A 23,032-nucleotide genomic window follows, 5' to 3' on the forward strand; every position below is an offset into this window, starting at 1 on the left:
TCGAAGCTGGCCAATCAGAATCTTCTACAGCTAAACTGTTCACAGTGTTTTGAACCAGCCAGACAAATCAAGATGTTTAATCAATATCCATTCAGAACCCAAAGGAGTATATAAGCTGGCATTTCGAGGAGATAACACCCTCAACTGTGCACTGGTGATGGCTTCTCGATTGGAGCCGAAATTTTGCCAAGTTAGCTGATCAACCAAACTTCCAAATATTTTAACATATCCTGTTTTCTTTTCCTCTCCATTTTCTTAAATAGTTTGATAACATTTGCTACCATCCAATCAACAGGACTCATTTAAGGGTCTACGGAATTTTGAAAGTTGATAACCAGAAAATCCACTATTTCATTTCAAAACTTGGGGATGAAAATTATCAAGTCCAATAGTTTTCAGGCTCATAGGTTTCCCAATAGTAGCTTTTAGTAATGTTACTTTCTTTTATTTCCTTATTTGCACTGGATCCTTGGTCCTGTGGTACTTGTGAGAGTTTTTTTTGTGTGAATATATGAATATTCATGAATATAATAGAAAAATAGAGAACCTACAGCAAAACATAGGCCCTTCAGCCCACAAAGCTGTGCCGAACATGTCCTTACCTGAGAAGTTACCCATAGCCCTCTATTTTTCTTAGCTCCATATACCTGTCCAGGAGTCTCTTAAAAGACCCTATCATATCTGCAGCCTGCAGACCGTTTCGCTGAACACCTACGCTCTGTCCGCCAGAGAAAGCTGGATCTCCCAACGGCCATACATTTTAATTCCACGTTCCATTCCCATTCTGATATGTCTATCCATGGCCTCCTCTACTGTCAAGATGAAGCCATACTCAGGTTGGAGGAACAACACCTTATATACCATCTGGGTAGCCTCCGACCTGATGGCATAAACATTGACTTCTCTAACTTCTGTTAATGCCCCTCCTCCTCCTCTTACCCCATCCCTGATTTATTTAGTTTCCCCCCCTTTTATTTTTCTCTCTCTGCCCATCACTCTGCCTGTTCTCCGTCTCCCTCTGGTGCTCCCCTCCCCCCTTTCCTTCTCCCCAGGCCTCCCATCCCATGATCCTTTCCCTGCTCCAGCTCTGTATCCCTTTTTCCAATCACCTTTCCAGCTCTTAGCTTCATCCCACCCCCTCCGGTCTTCTATCATTTCGCATTTCCCCCTCCCCCCACTACTTTCAAATCTCTTACTATCTTTCCTTTCAATTAGTCCTGATGAAGGGTCTCGACCCGAAACTTCGACAGTGCTTCTCCCTATAGATGCTGCCTGGCCTGCTGCGTTCCACCAGCATTTTGTGTGTGTTGTTGTTTGAATTTCCAGCATCTGCAGATTTCCTCGTGTTTGAGTTCACTGAATCTATTCTCATAAGGAATGCTCCCCAATCCAGGCAACATCCCTGTAAATCTCCTCTGCACACTTTCTATGGCTTCCACATCCTTCCTATAGTGAGGTAACCAGAACTGAGCACAGTACTCCAAGTGGGGTCTGACCAGGGTCCTATATAGCTGCAACATTATCTCTCGGCTCCTAAACTCAATTCCACAATTGATAAAGGCCAATGCAGCAAATTCTTTCTTAACCACAGAGTCAACCTGCACAGCAGCTTTGAATGTCCTATGGACTCGGACCCCAAGATCCCTCTGATTCTCCACACTGCCAAGAGTCTTACCATTAATACTATATTCTGTCATCATATTTGACCTACCAAAATGAACCACCTCACACTTACCTGGGTTGAACTCCATCTGCCACTTCTCAGCCCAATTTTGCATCCTATCAATGTCCCGCTGTAACCTCTGACAACCCTCCACACTATTCACAACACCTCCACCTTTGCGTCATCAGGAAATTTACTAACCCATCTCTCCACTTCTTCATCCAGGTCATTCATAAAAATCACCAAGAGTAAGGGTCCCAGAACAGATCACAGAGGCACTCCACTGGTGACTGACCTCCATGCAGAATATGACCCGTCTACAACAACTCTTTGCTTTCCGTGGGCAAGCCAGTTCTGGATCCACAAAGCAATGTCCCCTTGGATTCCATGCCTCCTTACTTTCTCAATAAGCCTTGCATGGAGTACCTTATCAAATGCCTTGCTGAAATCCATATACACTACATCTACTGCTCTACCTTCATCAATGTGTTTAGTCACATCCTCAAAAAAATTCAATCAGGCTCGTAAGGCATGACCTGCCCTTGATAAAGCCATGCTGACTATTCCTAATCATATTATGCCTCTCCAAATGCTCATAAATCTTGTCTCTCAGGGTCTTCTCCATCAGCTTACCAACCACTGAATTAAGACTCACTGGTCTATAATTTCCTGGGCTAGGTCTACTCCCTTTCTTGAATAATGGAACAACATCGGCAACCCTCCAATCCTCCAGAACGTCTCCCGTCCTCATTGATGATGCAAAGATCATCACCAGAGGCTCAGCAATCTCCTCCCTTGCCTCCCACAGTAGCCTGGGGTACATCTCTTCTGGTCCCGGTGACTTATCTAACTTGATGCTTTCCAAAAGCTCCTGCACATTCTCTTTCTTAATATCTGCATGCTCAAGCTTTTCAGTCAGCTGTAAGTCATCCCTATAATCACCAAGATCCTTTTCCATAGTGAATACTGAAGTAAAGTACTCATTAAGTACCTCTGTTATCTCCTCTTTACTTGTGTGAGGAGTGGCGCGCCACACACTCTTTCGTTCAGCGCCTCGTAAGGCATGAAAATGCCTGACGATGGCCTCTCAGGCCTGAGTCAATGTCATCATCATCATCATTATCATCGTTATCTCCTCCGGTTCCATACACACTTTTCCACTGTCACACTTGATTGGTCCTATTCTAACGTATTTGTTTAATTCACCTGCCTTGTCCCCTATTGGCATGACAAAATATCCTACCTTGGTACATTTTTTCCCACTAGACCTTTCCTTTTATTTTACCATTCGAAGTTCTGAATTATCTTACACATTTTGTATTTTATTGGCTAATGTATAAAAGCCCAGGTTTACTGAGTTCCCGGGGTTATATACTGCATACATACTTTGACAATAAATGTACTTTGTATTTTTGGATCTTTGCTGCTTTCAGTAGTAAATTTTTAAAACTTTTCCCATAAATTTAACACTCTTTTTAATATATCCTGAGCCTCTCAAAGTTCAACCATGAGAGGTGGATACGGGGAAGGCTGGCCAACAAGGCTCTGGTGAAGCTGTGCAGGCCCATCCCCTGTACAGTGGATGCAATGGATTCCAACCATACCATCGACTTCAGAGGACGATGGAGGCAGGAGGACATTGATGGCTTTTGCTCCACTTAGGAGCTAAGGGCTCAACTAACAACAGCTTTAATATTTCCTGTAATTCATTGTTGGGCTGCTTTATCTATGGTGTCCCTGTGCCTCAAAGAAACATATTTGTTGCAAATTAAGCATAGTTTCTTTAAATGACTGTCCATTATCATATGTTTTCCTAACATACTACCTTATCCGTGAATTCCGCATGCGCGAATTCAACCAACCGCGAATCACGAAAACCCGGAAGTGCTCTTCCAGCACTTGTTGTTCGAGCATGTACAGACTTTTTTTTCTTGTCATTATTCCCTAAACAATGCAGTATAACAACTATCTTACATAGTATTTACATTGTATTTGGTATTATAAGTAATCTAGAGATGATTTAAAGTATACGGGAGGATGTGCGTGGGTTATCGTGGATCGGGATCGAAAAAAAATCAGAAGTTCTCTTACTAAGTAAGTCAGAACAGGTACATCCGGTATTATTTAGCATCAGTTAGTCAAACGTTTGTCTTAGTATATAGTATATATTTCACCTTTCTATGCATATAAAGCACGTAAGAACGTATGTTTCAGCGCCGGGCTCGGGTGACAGACCGCTCCCTAGTGCGCTCTCCACCGTGCCGGGTTGATGTGGAGGATCAAAAACCCAATACCCCAAAACCCAATAATTAAACCACTGCGTTGCTTAGTAATAATTGTAGCTTTCATCGGGGCAGAGCCTTTCTCACTTTATCCTTTTTTAAAAATATATTTTTTATTCAATTTTCAAATTTGATTACATAGAATAATATCTACCCTCCCCGCTCCCCTTAACCCTTCCCCCCCGTAACATACCCCTACCTAAAAAGAAGGAAGAAAGAAAGAAAGACTGCCTGGATATCGGAAGGTCTCCACATGCTCCATGGGATTCAAAATAAATTTAATATATGTATTTGTTTCTTTCCCCAGAGGACCAACATCTTTCTCATCGGAGCAATCCTATCTTTTGTAAATAAGGGTACCAAATACTCAAAAATGTATCATATTTATTCCTTAAATTATAAGTAATCTTTTCAAGTGGAATACAGCTAAATATTTCATTATTCCAACGATCTATACTTAAGTATGAATCCGATTTCCAAGTAACTGCAATAGCCTTTTTAGCAACTGCCAATGCAATTTTTATAAATTCTTTCTGATATTTATTCAATTTAAGCTTCAGTTTTACCCCTTCAATGTCACCTAATAAAAATAATATTGGGTTATGTGGAAGTTGTGTTTCAATAATTTGTTCCAATAAAACTCTTAAATTTAACCAAAAAAGTTGAATTTTGAAATAAGACCAAGTAGAATGTAAGAAAGTACCAATTTCTTGATTACATCGAAAACATTGATCAGACAAGTATGGGTTTAATCTATTTATTTTTTGCGGTGTAATACATAATTGATGTAAAAAAATTATATTGTACTAATCTGAGTCTAACATTTATTGTAATTGTCATACTGTCATGACATAGTCTTGACCAACTTGTTTCATCAATATTAATATTCAAATCTGTTTCCCATTTTTGCCTTGACTTATGGATTCCTTGTTTAAGTGTCTGTTTTTGAATCAGATTATACATAAAAGAAGTAATTTTTAAAATTTTTCCTTTTTGAATTAAAGTTTCAATTTCAATAGGTTTTGGCAATAACCCAGTTTATCTCTTAAGTAAGCCCTTAATTGAAAATAACCAAAAAAAGTGTTATTTGATATTTTATATTTATTCTTTAATTGTTCAAATGACATCAATATACCTCCCTCATAACAGTCTCCTATATATCTAATCCCTTTTTGGTACCAATTATATAAAAGTTGATTATCCTGTCCTGTCTCCCTTTCTCTTCACCATCTACACCTCGGACTTCAACTACTGCACAGAGTCTTGCCATCTTCAGAAGTTTTCTGATGACTCTGCCATAGTTGGATGCATCAGCAAGGGAGATGAGGCTGAGTACAGGGCTACGGTGGGAAACTTTGTCACATGGTGCGAGCAGAATCATCTGCAGCTTAATGTGAAAAAGACTAAGGAGCTGGTGGTGGACCTGAGGAGGGCATCCAAGGGGTCAGTGTGGACAAACTGAAGGATTACAAATACAAAGTTTGTACCTGGGGATACGAATGGACAATAAACTGGAATGGTCAAAGAACACTGAGGCTGTCTACAAGAAGGGTCAGAGCCATCTCTATTTCCTGAGGAGACTGAGGTCCTTTAACATCTGCCGGACGATGCTGAGGATGTTCTACGAGGCTGTGGTGGTCAGTGCTATCATGTTTGCTGTTGTGTGCTGGGGCAGCAGGCTGAGGGTAGCAGACACCAACAGAATCAACAAACTCATTCATAAGGCCAATGATGTTGTGGGTGTGGAACTGGACTCTCTGATGGTGGTGTCTGAAAAGAGGATGCTGTCCAAGTTGCACGCCATCTTGGACAATGACTCCCATCCACTCCATAATGTACTGGTTAGGCACAGGAGTACATTCAGCCAGAGACTCATTCCACCGAGATGTAACACTGAGCGTCATAGGAAGTAAATCCTGCCTGTGGCCATCAAACTTTACAACTCCTCTCTTGGAGTGTCAGACACCCTGAGCCAATAGGTTGGTCCTGGACTTATTTCCACTTGGCATGATTAACTTACTTTTATTTAATTATTTATGGTTTTATATTGCTATATTTTTTCACTATTCTTGGTTGGTGCAGCTGTAATGAAACCCAATTTCCCTCGGGATTAATAAAGTATGTCTGTCTGTCTGTATCCATTGTAAAAGGAATAAGTCTATCTTGAATCAGAGGTCTCCTTGCTAAAAAGGTTTTCTTTATTTCATCATCAACATTTGTCTTATTCCATAAATCAATCAAATGTTTTAATATAGGAGATTCTTTCTTTTCCCGTATCCATTTAGATTCCCATTTATATATAAAATCTTCTGGTGTATTTTCTATTATTTTATCTAATTCTATTCTAATCCATGCCGGTTTTTTCCCGTCAAAAAAAGATGCAATAAATCTAAGTTGATTTGCTTTATAATAATTCTTAAAATTTGGAAGTTGTAACCCTCCTAAGTCAAATTTCCATGTCAATTTTTCCAACTATATTCTTGACATCTTACCTTTCCAAAGAAATTTCCTCACACATTTATTTAACTCTTGAAAAAACTTCTGCGGCAATTGTATTGGTAATGTTTGGAATAAATATTGTAATCTAGGAAATATATTCATTTTTACAGCATTAACTCTACCCACTAATGCTATTGGTAACATTATCCATTTATCAAGATCTTCTTGAATTTTTTTCAATAGTGATAAATAATTTAATTTATATAAATTGTTTATATCATTATCAACTCTTATACCTAAATACTTTATACCATTTATCGGCCATCTAAATTGAGTTTCTAATCGACATTGACTATAGTTTCCTTCAGTAAGGGGTAAAATTTCACTTTTATCCCAGTTTATTTTATACCCTGATACTTTCCCATATTCTTCCAGTCTAGAATATAATTTACGCAATGAATGCAATGGGTTTGTTAAATAGATCAAAACATCATCAGCAAATAAATTAATCTTATATTCTTTTCGATTAACTCTAAAACCCTTAAAGTCTGAATCAGTTCTAATTAATTCAGCTAATGGTTCTATCGCCAATACAAATAAAGCAGGTGATAATGGACAACCTTGTCTAGTTGACCTTTTTAACTGGAATGGTGTTGAAATTTGGCCATTTGTCACTACTTTAGCATTGGGATTACTATTTAAGGTTTTAATCCAGTTTATAAAAAGTACTCCTAACCCATATTTTTCCAATACTTTAAATAAAAATCCCATTCCAATCTATCAAGCACTTTATCCTTTAAAATTGTTCCGACTGTTGACCGACATAGCCTAGTGCTTTTCCAATGACCGATGGCATTTCACCTCTTTCCGATTGCTTTATTATTTCCACCTTATTTTCAATGGTGATCATGATTATTTTCGTGAACAGAAACACTGCAGATTCAGAGCTTCACTGCCGGGTCCTAATGTCCACCGCACTGAGACAGGTTAAATAAGGTCTGGGGTTCTGCTGGGTCTTAAGATCCACCACATTGAGATATGTTAAATAAGGGACTTGAGCATCCACGAATTTTGGTATCCGCAAGGGGTCCCAGAACCACTCCCTCGCAGATAAGGAGGGCCGACTGTACTGCAAACTTGCCTGTCTTATCTTTGTAGTTCCTTTAGATTATAAATCCTAGTTTCAGATTGAATTCAGATTTAATGTACAATTTTGTTATGTGGTTATTTTTTTTCCTCAGAGCCACTTTACATCAAAATTATTAATTAACCCTTTCACACTGCACGAATTACATCTGAAATAACCTGTTCAAAAACCCTTCTCATATTGAATCAGATTAAAATTCAGCAGTGCTGATACATCTAGTTGTGAAATATAGTGGATCACTATTTAAACAGTGTCCATCTTCAAAGTTCAAAGTAAATTAATTATCAAAAGCCATATATGTCACTATATACAACCCTGAGATTCATTTTCTTGCAGGGATACTCAATAAAATAAGCAGAAAAGAATAAGTTAAAGACCACACCAACTTGGGCGTTCAACCAATCGGCAAAAGACAACAAACTGTGCAAACACAAAAATAAAGAAATAATAATAACCAATAATATTAGGGCCAAGTGGCTAGGTGTCAAAGATAATGCTAAAGTATTTGCAATTATTCAGCTAGAAGTGCTGAGTGCAATACCTATCTCACTTTTCTCCTATCATCCATGCCATCACAGATGCTTGAATTTACCCAATTCGATTCAGTCCATGCAACAATTACCAAGAAAAGACGTAGAACACAGATACAACTAAGATACAGTAAACCTACTAGCTGAGGAAAAGAATGCTTATGCGCCAGAATAGCAAATGTCTCAAACCAAAGTGTTCCTGCAGAATTAGAAGGCTGTCATCTATCTGACAATATGGAAAATATCCCTGGTATGTCCCATTCACAAAAGTCAGAACAACTCTAATCCAGTTTAATACTGTTAATTCAAATTTACAGTACTTTCAATCCCTAGTTATCAATGGTACTTACTCACCAACCACCTGTGCACAGATTATGTGTGGACAGGGCCACTGGCTTCACATCTCACTGTAGACCAAGCATGAAAAGAGTTGATATCTTGATATGAAATGATAATGATTACCTGTTTGATCAAGGCAACATAGGACCAGTATGGCATCATAAAACCTTGCTAGAAGGTAAGACAATCAGTATTGAAAGGCAAACAGTCTGGTAATTGGATTCCTACCTTACATGAAGGAAGATGGTTGAATTTACTATTCAGCCCCAAGGCACTGCAGTTGAAGTTGCTAGGGCAGCATCCTTATGCCCAACCATCTAGACCTTGACTTGGTAAGGTTCAGGAAGATGATTCCGGGAATTAAGTTGTTAACATATGAGGAGCATTTGGCAGCTTTGGGACTGCACTCACAGTAATTTAGAAGAATGCATGGGGATCTTATTGAAAGTTATCAAATGTTGAAAGGACTAGATAAGGTGGATGTGGAGAGGATGTTTCCTATGGTGGTGGTATCCAGAACTGGAGGGCACAGCCTCAAAATTGAGGGGCAATCTTTTAGAACAGAGGTATGGAGGAATTTTTTAGCCAGAGAGCAGTGAATCTGTGGAATGCTCTGCCACAGACTGCAGTGGAGGCCAAGTCCACGTGTATATTCAAGGTGGAAGTTGATTGACTCTTGATCGTTCAGGGCATCAAAGGATATGGCGAGAAGGCAACAGGTGTATGGGATCCGGGATCAGCCATTGATGGAATGGTGGAGCAGACTTGATGGGCTGAATGGCCCTATCTTGCTCCTATGTCTTATGGTCTTAGTAGTGGGGAAAATGCTACAATCTACTGTTATGCAGTAGCAGAAGCCAAGTAAGAAAATATTAATGGCAAATTCAAAAAATATTATCAAAAAGAAGTTTTGATAAATTTTTATCCAATTGGATAAAAAATTGGCTTATTGGCTTAAAGGAAGAAAGCAGAGGGTAGTTGTGGGAGGAAAGTATTCTGCCTGGAGGTCGGTGACTAGTGGAGTGCCGCAGGGATCTGTCCTGGGACCCCTGCTATTTGTGATTTTTATAAATGACCTGGATGTAGAGGCAGAAGGCTAGGTGAGTAAGTTTGCGGATGACACGAAGATTGGAGGAGTTGTGGATGGAGCTGTAGGTGGTCAAAGGTTACAAGAGGATATAGACAGGCTGCAGAGTTGGGAAGTAAAATGGCAGATGGAGTTCAATCCGGACAAGTGTGAGGTGATGCATTTTGGAAGGACAAACCAGAAGACTGAGTACAGGATTAATGGTCAGTTACTTAAGAGTGTGGATGAACAAAGGGACCTTGGGGTTCAAATCCATACATCCCTCAAGGTCGCTGCACAGGTTGATAGGGTAGTTAAGAAGGCCTATGGGATGCTAGGCTTCATTAACAGGGGGATTGAGTTCAAGAGTAGAGAGGTCATGTTGCAACTCTACAAATCTCTGGTGACACCGCACTTAGAGTATTGTGTTCAATTCTGGTCACCTCATTATAGGAAGGATGTGGAAGCTATGGAGAGAGTGCAGAGGAGATTTACCAGGATGTTGCCTGGATTGGAGAACAAGTCATATGAAGCAAGGTTAGCAGAGCTGGGACTTTTTTTGGAGCGTGGAAGAATGAGAGGGGACTTGATAGAAGTCTACAAGATTATGAGAGGCATAGATAGGGTGGATAGTCAGTACCTGTTTCCCAGGGCACCAATAGCAAACACCAGAGGGCATATGTACAAAATTAAGGGAGGGAAATTTAGGGGAGACATCAGGGGTAAGTTTTTTACACAGAGGGTTGTGGATGCCTGGAATGACTTGCCAGGGATGGTGGTGGAGGCTAAAACATTAGGGGTATTTAAGAGCCTCTTGGACAGGCACATGGATGAAAGAAAAATGGAAGGTTATGGGGTAGTGTGGGTTTAGTACTTTTTTTTAAGGATTATATGGGTCAGCACAACATGGAGGGCTGAAGGGCCTGTACTGTGCTGTAGTGTTCTATGGTTCTAAGTCATGCTTGACAAATGTGTAAAGTTTCTTTCTATTGTAAAAGATAGAAAAGGGAGAGCAAGGGGATGTGGTTCATTTGGATTTTCAGAAGACCACTGACACATGAGGTTATGAGAATCAACTTCCCCTTCTAATCACATCAGCATTTCAAAGTAAATACTCCTTTTTGGTTCACTGCTTCATCCCCATCAACATACTCTTTGATTCTTGTTGCTCTTTCCCATCCATCTGTAGGAAATACAATATCCAATTTTTTGCCTATTTCCTTCATATTATCCAGGTACCAGAACATTCCTTCTAAGTGAAAGAGGGATTCCTTTGCACGTCCTCCAATAGTATATTGGATTCTTTGCTCACAATGTGCCTTTCCTGCATTAGAGAATCCAATCCCAGAGCAAATTCTGCTCTGCAGACGTCCTCATTCAAAGGGCAAGGGTAGGCTTTCAATTGCCTGTCACTTCAGTTCTGCATCCACTCTCCGGCCTCTGTGTCACTGGTCTTTTCTATTGTTCCAATGAAACCTAACCAAAACAAAAGAACCACTTAATTTTCTGCCTCAGCATGTTACAGAACTTGAGACGCAACACTGAACCCAAACATTTCAGATAACGAGCTTACTCATTTGAATCAAAACTTATGAGTTCTGTTGTAACTTCATCAACCTTTAACATTAACTTAGTTTTTTTTCTGCAAATGCAGAATGATGTGCTGTTTTTGTCCAAAATCCTCACCTTTCCAGAAAATGCAATGTCCTGACATATTTTCTCTTCTTTGGATTTTCTCTCCAAACATGTTAGCTATCATTAACAAGCCTTCACTATCATCTCTCAGCTGAGACTAATCTGTATCACTCATTTTCACATGGTCTCCATCGTACCACAGACATTTACTTTGCTTTCCTCATCTCTCTCCATCCCCACTTTACCTGCAAGGTAGAGCATACTTCTTTTCTAACATTCCTGGCTCGGATGAAAGTTTACCCACCTTAAATGGTAACTCTGTTCTGCTGTCCATGGATGCTGCTCGGCTTGGTGACTATTTCCAGTATTTTGGCACTCATTATGGAAAGATATACTTGTGATAAAGGGAATGCAATTAAGGTTCATGTAATGGCACAACAGGCACGCAGGTAAATTGTCTTGCTTCTGTTTCTGCTCCATATGCCCACCCCCTATGGGTTCAAGATTGATTGGACACCGATTTCATAGTCATAGAAAAGTACAGGATAGTAATAGGCCCTTCAGCCCATCTAGTCCATGCCAAAACCATTCAAACTTTCCTATGACAAATGACTTGTCTCATCACACCCAAAGTTTTTTTCAGCATTGACAAGGTGCACGTCAGGAGCATAACTGAAAACATTGCACTGTCTGGATACAACATCCAGAGTTTTGAGCTAATCTGGTGGCGTGATCACTTAGCTCTGTCTATTAGATGTTGTTTTTGACATTTAGCCTGCAAGTACTCTTGTACTGCAGATTCAGCAGTATGTCATCTCATCAATGTCCTTTTGCCTCCGCGGTCCAGGGGAAGGAAAGGCAATTAAAGACAGAAATGGTTTCTACCAAACCCTCAGTGGGAGAGAAAGTAGAAGTTTCGGATGGGATGAAAATAAATGTGGAGGAAGTACTAGAAAGGCTGATTATACTGAAGCAACCATGGTCTAGAAACAATAATCAGAGAAAATACTTAAAATGCACACAGATTAGTTTGGATTGGATAAAAGAAATCAGCACAGATTTATTAAAGACAAATTGTATTTGATTAATTTGATTGGATTTTTGATGAGGTAACAGAATGGACTATCACAATTGCTATTGTCAGAGTTGATGTAGAATCAATAGGCTGAACGGTCACTGCTGTGCAGTAACAATTTCATGATTCAATTATGTATGTTTACCAAGGAAATGAAAATCATACAATTTAAATCAAAATTAAAAACCTGGAAATTTTGTTCAAGGAGTAAATTATTATCATTTTGAATTAACTTGGAGATCTAATTGTTAGCCAGGTCTCCCCAGATCACTCTGTCTCCTTGCAAGGCCCAAGTAGATTACCATGCAATTAATGCTGTTGTTACACACAGATGAGTAATTTTGCAGTTTGCATACTGGCCAATTTACCATGAATCTCCAAACACATTTACACTGGTGCTTTCAGGTTTCCAATGTGGTGTGTTTAGTCTGTATTTTATACTGTAATTTTTCACTCTAAATTGTCTTATGAAGGCAAAGGTTTAATTATTCTTTCACAACCTGCATTCGTACTTTTAAAGAATTATGCACAAATAGTACCAAATCTCTCTTTTTCCTCACTCACTTTAGAATTTTACTCTTAACGTGATATTATTTCCTCATATTATAACCATATAACAATTACAGCACGGAAACAGGCCATCTTGGCCCTTCTAGTCCGTGCCGAATGCTTACTCTCACCTAGTCCCACCTACCTGCACTCAGCCCATAACCCTCCATTCCTTTCCTGTCCATATACCTATCCAATTTTTTTTTAAATGATAATATCGAATCTGCCTCTACCACTTCTACTGGAAGCTCGTTCCACACAGCTACCACTCTCTGAGTAAATAAGTTCCTCCTCGTGTTATCCCTAAACTTTTGCCCCTTAACTCTCAACTCATGTCCTCTTATTTGAATCTCCCCTACTCTCAATGGAAAAAGCCTATCTACGTCAACTCTATCTATGCCCCTCATAGTTTTAAATATCTCTATCAAGTCCCCCCTCAACCTTCTACGCTCTGAAGAATAAAGACCTAACTTGTTCAACCTTTCTCTGTAACTTAGGTAACATTCTAGTAAATCTCCTCTGTACTCTCTCTATTTTGTTGAGATCTTTCCTATAATTCGGTGACCAGAACTGTACACAATACTCCAAATTTGGCCTTACCAATGCCTTGTACAATTTTAACATTACATCCCAACTCCTATACTCAATGCTCTGATTTATAAAGGCCAGGATACCAAAAGCTTTCTTCACCACCCTATCCACATGAGATTCCACCTTCAGGGAACTATGCACCATTATTCCTAGATCACTCTGCTCTACACTCTTGATCACAATGCCATTAGTTTCAATATATTCTTCCTGTTTTTCACTATTTTTGTATTAGATTTCATTTGCTTTTGTTACCAGTTTACACCCTCTTTAACCTACTCCCCTCCTTGGTACTCATCACACCTGAGGTTTTTATCATCTGCAGCTTTTGAATTGTTCTCTGTGCACCCAAATCCACACACTTATATACTCCAGGAAAAGCTGCACTGACCACTGTACACCTTTCCCTGGTCTAAAAACAATTGTTTATCATACTTCTCGGTCTTCTGTCATAAAAACTATTTCTTATCTTTACTCTTTATTCCATGCTTTCAACCCAGCTAACAAACCAATCTGACGAAGGGTCTCGGCCCGAAAGGTCGACAGTGCTTCTCCTTATAGATGCTGCCTGGCCTGCTGTGTTCCACCAGCATTTTGTGTGTGTTGTTTGAATTTCCAGCATCTGCAGATTTCCTCGTGTTTGCTCTAACAAACCAATCTTGTAGCATGACTGAATACGTAAAGGCCGGGATAGGGTGGAAATGAAAAGGATGTTTCCAGTTGTATGAGAGGCATGGACCAGAGGGCACAGCTTCAGAATAGATGGACATCCTTTAGAACAGAGATGAAGGGAATTTCTTTATTCAGAGGGTGGCAAATCTGTGAATTTCATTGTCATAGACAGCTGTGGAGGCCAAGACATTGGGGATATTTAAAGGGGAGATTGATAAGTTCCTGTTTAGTATGGGTGTCAAAGGATTCTGGAAGAAAGCAGGAGAATGGGTTTGTAAGGGATCAAATCAGCCATGATCAAATGGCAGAACAGACTTGATTGGCTGAGTGGTCTAATTCTGCTCCTACAATATGCCTTACATAACTTAAGAGCATAACATAAGAAATAGGAGCAGGAGTAGGCCATCCGGCCCACGAGCCTGCCCCACCATTCAATAAGATCATGGCTGATCCGTCCATAAACTCAGCTCTATCTACCTCCCTTTTCCCCATAACCCTTAATTCCCTTACTATGTAAAAACCTTTCTAACTGTATCTTAAATATATTTAGTGAAGAAGCCTCAACTGTTTCCCTGGGCAGAGAATTCCACAGATTCACCACTCTCTGGGAAAAACAGTTTCTCCTCATCTCCGTCCTAAATCTTCTCCCCTGAATCTTGAGGCAATGTCCCCTAGTTCTAGTCTCACCTACCAATGGAAACAACTTTCCTACTTCTATAGGGCAGTGGCATACTTGTTTTGCAGGATGAGTGAGATCAGGGACAATTCTAATATCCCTGATGACTATAACGGCAGGAAGTGTGCCACCTCCAGCTGCTGCCACGTCACATGGAATAGCTGAAGCTGCTGATGGACTCGCTTTGGAGCATCTGGTATGCACAAAGTGTTTAGAGAGTTAGTCATGGCACAGCTACAGAAAGAAAGCAGATAGGTGACCTTCTTGTTTGAGAGGGAAACAGCCAGGCGCTTCAGTGACCAAGAGTGAGGATCCAGCATAATATAAGACCAGTATCAGGGATTAGACTAGCTACAGATCGGTCGGGGGGGGGGGGGGGGGGTGGGAGGCTGTGACCATACGCGTACAAATAACATAGAGAAATCTTGCAGGGTGAGCTTAGAGAGTTAAGGTAAAGAAGTCCCCATGTCCCTGGCAGGTAGAAATAAAAAGATAGAACGAGATGAATGTGTGGCTGAATTACAGGTGCAGGAGGGAGTGCTTTAGGTACTTGGATCACAGGAATCACTTATAGGGTGGGTGGGACCTGTAGAAAACAGATGGGTTGCATCTCAACTGGAAGGTGACCAATACCTTGGCAGGAAGGTACTCTGGAGAGTTAAACTGATATGACAGGACAGTGGAAAGCTGGGGAGAAAAATGTACAGATAAATCAAGCAAATCCAATGGACAAAGCTGACAGAGGCAGGTTAGGGAGCATAAGAGGGCTGGCTGGCTTAAAATGCAGTTACTTCAATACAAGGGCCCTCGGCATTGTCAGTGATCCCTACCATCAACAATCTCTTTGAGCCCCTACTATCAGGCGAGAGGTACTGTAGCATTAGGACCTGGTTACACTGTTTACTTTTAATTTGTATCGGATAAGCACTTTATTATTTGTGGTAATATTACTTAGTGCATAATATCTACTGTGTAGTGTACCTTGGTCGGGAGGAATGTTGTTTCGTTTGCCAGTATACATGTGTACAGTTGAATGACAACAAATGGAACTTGATCAAGAAACGTGCTGGAGGAACTCTGTGAGCAGGACGCATTGCGCTCAATCCACCGTGTTCTTCCAGTAGACTGCTTGTTGCTCCAGATTCCAGCAACTGCTGTCTCTTGTCACACAGGCAAGTTAGATATGCTGGAAGTATCGATCAGCACATAATAAAATGTGATATCGCAATCACAGAGATGTGGTTGAGGGAAGGACAGAACTGGTAGTTTAATGTCTGGGCAGATGAGGCTCATCTGCCATGGTTGGCAACTCACCTAGGAGAAGAAAACTCTGATCTCAAATTTCCACTGCCTTGTGGCTATACCCACTCATGGGGAGGGCTTCGGGAGTAAATCCAGAGCTGGAGTCCCTAAGGCAGTCCCACGTTGAGTTCAACACTGACTGGCAACGCTGCTGGTGCCAAACTGTATCGGTCTCTGCGTTCCTTCGGATTCATCAGCTGTGCATTGGCAATGTCTTGCTCTCCATATCGTACTGTTCTGGTTTACATACTGGCTTATGTATACAATGTAGATACTTAGGACGCAACATCTATGGTCAACCCCAACTAACGGAGACCACCAGCTTAACGTTCTTGGATGAAAAAGAATAACTAAAGGTTTGATCATGATTATAAAAGGAAGCATATGGTAGACTGGCACCATGGTAGTGTTATGGTTCGTACAACACTATTACAGCTCAGAGTTCAGTTCCGGTGTACTCTGTAAGGAGTCTCTGTACGCCTTCCTCATGGAATGCATGAGTATTCCCGGGTGCTCTGCTTTCATCCCACAGTCCAGGTTGGTTAATTGGTCATTATAAATTGTTCCATGATTAGGCTAGGGTTGATTCAGGGTCGTCAGGAGTTGCTGGGGCAGCACAACTCAAGGGGCATACTCCACGCTGGATGTATAGACAGATAGACAAGGCAACCAAATCCGAGGGAGTCATGAACAATATACAGTGTAGTAGAGAACTAAGAGAGATTGCACACAATGTGTCTGCACTGATTTTGTTCATTTACAGTCAATCAAAAGAACATGGCAGTGTACACTGGATGAATTCTGTCAATAACAATAGGGTCTAATACACAGTTTTATAGTACTGTAGTAGTATATGTAGTGTTCTGATTTGTTTTGTATTCCATTTAAATTCTTAATTTGTTGCTCAGGTCAACAATAGTTAGTCGTTTTTATACCTTTTTAACTATTTCAATGAAACTTCAGCTAATGCAAGGGTCAGCAGCTTCTTTGGGCCAAAATGTAGTGGTCCCAGTGTGTCCCTATCAACAGGAATCCACTGCACTTTTCATTTGTATTTACCAAGGAGAAGGCCATGAAGGACTGTGCATTCAGGGAGAGATTCTGGTTAATCTGAAGCAAGTCAGTATTAAGAAGGAAGAGGAGTTGGATACCATGGAAGAGGTATATACTCAGGGCCTGATGAGATCTGTTCCTGGTTGCTGTAGGAAGCAAGGGAGCAAGTAGCTAGGGTATTGATGAAGGATTTTGCATCTGAATTAACCGTAAATAAGGTGGCAGAAGATTGAGGGTAGGCGATGTTGTTCCTTTATTTAAAAGGGGCAACAGTGACAAGCCAACTGAGCCTTACACCAGTGGCAGGATAATTATTGGACAAAATCCCAAGGTTCAGGATTCATGTATATTTGGGAAAACAGAAACTAATCAGGACATCTCAGCATGACTTTTTGTGTGTGAAATCCTACCTCATCAATTTGTGGTAAGTAAGATCGATGAAGGCAGGGCAGTAAACACAGTCTTATGGAAATAATTAAGGCAATGTGACAAGGTCCTGCATTGTAGATTGGTCTACAGGTATGAAGTTCAAGGAGAAGTGGATAACTGAATTCAAAACTGGCTGGGTGGTAAGAGACAGAAAGCAGTGGTGGATGGATGGTTTCCTAATTGTCATTTTGTGAATCTCGGGAATTGGATGTGAATACAGCAGATATTAGTTAAGTCTGCAGATGACATGGAAGTTGGTAGTGCTATGGATAGTGAGGCTGGTTGCTAAGACTACAGCATGATATAGTTCAGATGGAAAGTTGAGTGGAGCATTGGCAGATGAAATTTAATTACATTAAGTGTGAGGTAATGCATTTTGGGAAGTCAAATCAAGGTAGGACATATATAGTAAATGATAGTTTATAGGGCTTTTAGTCCAGAGATACCAGAAGTGCCAATTCAGGTAGATAGGGTTGTAGACAAGACATATGGCATACTCTCCTTTATATGTTGGAGCAGAGAATATAAAAGTTGGGATTTTATGTTGCTGTTAACTTTGAAATTTATAAAGCTCTGGTCATTCAGCTCTTTTCTCGTCTTTGTATAGAGAGTATTACAGGCCATTCAGCCCATGATGTTTTCCAACCTTTTAACCTACACAGTCAATGTAATGCTTCCCTCTCACATAACCTTCTATTTTTTCTTTCATCAACATGCCTATCTCTTAAATATCTTAATGTATCAGCCTCTACTTCCAATCTCAGCAGTGCATTCCACGCAGTTCCTTCACCCTATACTTTCCTCCAGTCATCTCCAAATTATGCCCTCTTGTATTAGCCATTTCTGACCTGGGAAAAAGGTACTGACTGTCCACTTTATCTATGCCTCTTATCATCTTATATACTTGTAACAAATCACCTCTCATCCTCTGCTCCAAAGAGAAAAGTCTTAGCTTGCTCAAACTTTCCTCATAAAACATGCTCTCAAATCCAGGATTCTCCTCTCCACCCTCTCTAAAGCTTTCACATCCTTCCTATAATGAGGTGACCAGAACTGAGTACAATGCTCAATGTAAATATCAGTAAATAAATACTATGCCATTGGATAAAGAGAGTGCAGCGGAGATTCACCAGGATATTGCTCGGATTAGCGGTGTATTTTAGATGAGCATAAAGCTTGGCATGAACATGGTGGATAGACCAAAGCCTGGATTTCGTGCAGTATAACTCCATTACTCTATGTTTACATATATGCACAGCAACTGCAGTATCTGCATCAACCAGCTCTGTTACTTCATCAAAAAATTTTAATTGTTAGAAACATGATCTGTTTTTATGAATTGATTAATCCATGTTAGTTAGATTACTAGTTTTAACCTACATAATTGTTAGTGAAAACTTCCCTACCATCAAACTTAAATTGACTGGTCTGTAGTTGCTGGTTTATCTTTACATCCATTTTTGAACAAGAGTGTATCATTTGCTATTCTGTAGTCTTCTGGCATCGCTCCTGTATCTCTGGAGAATTGTAAGATCATGGTTAGTACTGCCACAACTTCTACCCTTACTTTCCTTGGTAATCCCTAATGCATCCCACTCAGATCTGATAAACTTTCAATTTTCAAAGCCAGCCAAGCTGCAACCTTATTTTTTGTTTCATGTTTTTCCTAAAACCACATCTGGCATCTCAGCCAACTTATTCTTTACTGTGCAATTTTTTTGACATTCAGGACAGATGAATGAACTTAATTTGTAAATATTAGCTAGAAAATCTCCAATACTTGCCTGTAAGGATACTATGGAAGCTGAAGAGGAATTGGTCAATTGATCGTTTATTTTTATTAATATAAACAGTGATTTAAATGCATCAAAAATTGGACTCACATCAGAAAATGACATTTTTTTAAATAACTAATAGAATTCTGAAAAATACACTCTGAAACTGGATAAGTGATGTGTTTTTTGGCCATCATATTTCTAGACTGGATTTTGTAATAAGCCTTACCTTGCAGTAACAACAGGTGATCTTTTTCCTGCTTCTAGAGAGGCCGCTGTAGGCTCATCCCCGAGTGAATGAGTATCCTTGGACAACTGTTGCAGCCTGGAGCTCAGCTCACTTATTACAGTGGGTTTGCTGCCCTCCACCATCTGAATAGGCCTGGGCTCAATGGGATCCCCCCACAACTTGGATTTTCTCTGTATGAGGTAGCGAGACCGTCCCACGCCGGGGGGTAGCGCAGACGGCTGGTGTTGGGCAACAAGCTCACTGTCTGAGGTCTGCTTCAAGAGAGGGTCCCTGAATGTGACTGGCCCTTTGTTAAGTTGGGACTTTAGCTTTGGCTTTGGAGGCACTGGAGGCTTCTCGAGTACGAAGGTCTGTCCATCAGCAAATGATGTGTAGGTGTCCAAGGGCTCCCCACTCTCTGATGACAATGTTGACATGCTGGAGACAGTTGAAATCGTGCTCGTGGTTTCCAAGTGGTGGTCACTACTGCTTCTTGTGTCTATTTCTTCTACACCCGAGTCCACACTTGTTTCTGAAGGTGGGGCATCTGTTGGCTTCCCTGAGGGTGAAACGCCAGTAGTTGAAGGTGCTGAAATTGGAGGTCCACTGGAAGGGCTGGCAGTTTTCTCAGCCTTGGGTTGGATGAAGATGCCATTTGCGAATTCATCAGGAGGTGGTACAAGCCCAATCTTGGCAAGTTCCTCCCTCGTTTCCTCATCACTGGAGGAGAGCATCGGAGGGAGAGAAACAGCAAATGGTTCTACATCTTCATCAGAGCTTCCTTGAGTTTGTGTTTTCCCAGGTGCTTCACTAGTTGGAGGCTCAGAAACAGCACTAAGTGGCTGGGAAGCTTGTGGCTCTGCAAGGAATGGTTGAGGTTGTGGTGGCGATGTCTTCAAGGCAGTTGTTGAAGTATCTTGAAGTTCTGACTCTTGGCCATTACTTGTTGCATGGACCATCAGCAAGCCTGCAGTTTTCTGCTGTGATGTATCTACTATGTTGATTAGCATACTCTTTTTCTCTTCCATTTTCTTCTCTTCCATTTTCTCAGCTTTCTCCATTTGCCCTGGCCTTGTTTCTGTTTCTTTCCTCAGTGTAGTGGAAGTTCCCCACTGATGTTTTCCAGGTACTCCAGATGTTGGACTATAGCTTGTTTTGTCTTCTGGTGAGAAAGGTGGTGATGTGAGGGATTCGATTTCCGCTTTCTTTGTCTCTTTGCTGTGACTCTCCATGTAGACTGGGGTTTTTCTTTCTTGGGCTTTCACAGTTTCATTGCTTCCGGTTGGTCGCTGATGCTGTGTTTCAGCAACTAGTGCCCGTTGCCTTGCGGCCAGCGCAAGTGCCAGTGGTGAGTTAGGATCCAGCGGTTTGCCCGTGAGAGGGTGTATAAAAGTCACTGGCGGGCTTGCTGGTGGTCTTGATGAGGGAACAGGGGAAGGGATTGGTGATCGGAGAGACCTGTCGCTGCTACTCAGCAGTCTGTCATCGACTGACCTGGACTGTTGCAGAGCTGGGATGTTGGGTGTGGTTTCGCTTTCAATGGCACCCACAGAAAGGAAGACTGTTGATTTCCTCTTTTCTTCTAACCTTTTTTCTCGGTCCCGTACTGCCCCTGCGATGGCAACAGCAAAGGGACTGGCCAGGTCTTGTCCTTCTTCCTGCGCTTTGCTGATCCCTTCTTTCTGCTGTTGCTCGTACTCGTTACCAGATTGCTGAGCTATCCTCCTGGCTAACAGCTCTTTACTAGCACCAGATGATGTTCTCTCTACTGCATCTTCAACCTGGAATTGCTTGACCAGAGGGCTTTTCTTACGAAGTGGCTTTGTTGGTGCAAGAAGTCCCACATTGAACTGGCCCACGTTTGCATATGGATTGTCAACCGCCTTTGCCTTTCGCTTGCTTTTCTCTTGAGGGGTTGGAGAGGCACTTGGCCACGGGATGTCTGCTGGCTCCACAGGGTAATATGATGAATCCTGCAGAATTATCATTGACCTGGCCCTCTTCTGCCTCTCCACTGGAGGCACAGGAGACCGATTTGATTCATAGACCTCTGCTGTTGTTGTCACCTGCTGGCCTCCATGAATTTTCGCTTCAGTGTTGGGTTTAAAGCTGGACCGCACATTATCATAAGTTCGTCCAGGGGGTGGGGGTGGTGAGAAAGGAGGTGGAGGACCTGTGTCTAGTAGGTAAGGGGAGGGTGGGGGCGGTGGGGCGATCTGTGGAGGTGGTGGTATGCCTAATCCTTCCCGGAGAGTATCTTGCATTGATGTACTGCGTAAAAACCTTCCTTCCATTGCTGAAACTGACAGTTTATCATCTTCAGAGGCTCCTGTAATACAAATAAAAGTACCTTGTAAATTTCCATAAGGTTTCATTGTGATATTGCTAACGGGCAATTGGTTACCTAGAAATTTCAGTGACACATGTGAGTGTAGATACTGGAATCTATTCTCGAAACTATGGGTTAACACTTGCTCAGTTTCAAGAGAAATATTCCTACCTGTGTTGGACAACAAAAGGTTCACATAGTGGATTATACGGACTATGTGAATGATGACTACAGGGCCAATACGAGCTTGATGTTCAGGATAGTGGTGAGGGAAGGGAAGAAAATGCCCACAAGGAAATGAACCCCAGGGCTGTATACGGTGACGTATATGTACTTCAATAATAAATTTAATTTGAAGTGATATAGCCATCCAAGTGCAGCCATGTAGAAAAATGCAAATTATGCAATGTAAAAACACTTCATTAACAATTAGCAAATTGGTCAAGATACCAACCTGTTAGATTAAGTGAGGACCATCCCAGGTAGAACACAGTGGAAGGATGACAGACAGACAGACATACTTTATTGATCCCGAGGGAAATTGGGTAATTGGGACAAACATATGATTATTATAATAATCGATTATTCTGTCGATTGGAAAGCCATTCAGGCATGAGATAAAGTGAGTAATTTAATTTCATACTCTGCTCCTCACAGGTTTGGCACTGCATGGTTCCAGTTAGAATTACAATAGCTCAGGGAGGGTACCCGTTCCCAATCATATCATTCCTTTGTTTAGGAAGGGGAATGGGGATAATCTAGCAAACTGCAGATCAGTGTGCAGATTAGGGAAAGGATTTACTCACATTTAGAAAAGCATAACTTTATTAGGAATAGTTAGTGTAGCTTTGTGCAGAGTGGTCATATGAACCTGACTGAACTTTTTGACGAAGTAACAAAGATAATTGATAAGGGTTGAAAGTAGAAATTGTCTATGTGGAATTTCGTGAAGCTTTCAATATGGTGCCTCATGGTAGACTGATCCAGAAGATGAAGGCATATGGGATCCACAGTGATCAATGATTTGGCTGAACAGCAAGGTTGCAAAATATTCAAAAAATGGAGTTATGGATAGTAAGGAAGGTAGTCAAAGGATATGGCAGGATATAGATCAGTTGGAGAAATGGCAGATGCAGTCTCAGGAAAGTGTGAGATATTGCACTTTGGAAATTCAATGCAAGAGTAAATGTTGAGAAGACTTTTGGGGTGCAATGCACTAACTCCCTGAGAGTGGCCACACAAGTCGATAGAATG

At 41.0% G+C, this 23,032-nt stretch overlaps 1 protein-coding gene across 3 annotated transcripts in view; it reads right to left on the reverse strand.

The window, feature by feature from the left end:
- The window catches only part of shank3a (SH3 and multiple ankyrin repeat domains 3a), a 1,154,364-nt gene that overhangs the window by 27,349 nt on the left and 1,103,983 nt on the right, over positions 1-23,032 (reverse strand). For all 3 annotated transcript variants that reach the window (XM_073066894.1, XM_073066893.1, XM_073066892.1), the window contains one exon: positions 19,450-21,778. In XM_073066894.1, the coding sequence (XP_072922995.1) occupies positions 19,450-21,778 (2,329 nt within the window). The remainder of the gene's footprint in view (positions 1-19,449; positions 21,779-23,032) is intronic.

The sequence above is a fragment of the Hemitrygon akajei genome, chromosome 14 (genome assembly GCF_048418815.1).
Source record: "Hemitrygon akajei chromosome 14, sHemAka1.3, whole genome shotgun sequence".
Taxonomy (NCBI): domain Eukaryota; kingdom Metazoa; phylum Chordata; class Chondrichthyes; order Myliobatiformes; family Dasyatidae; genus Hemitrygon; species Hemitrygon akajei.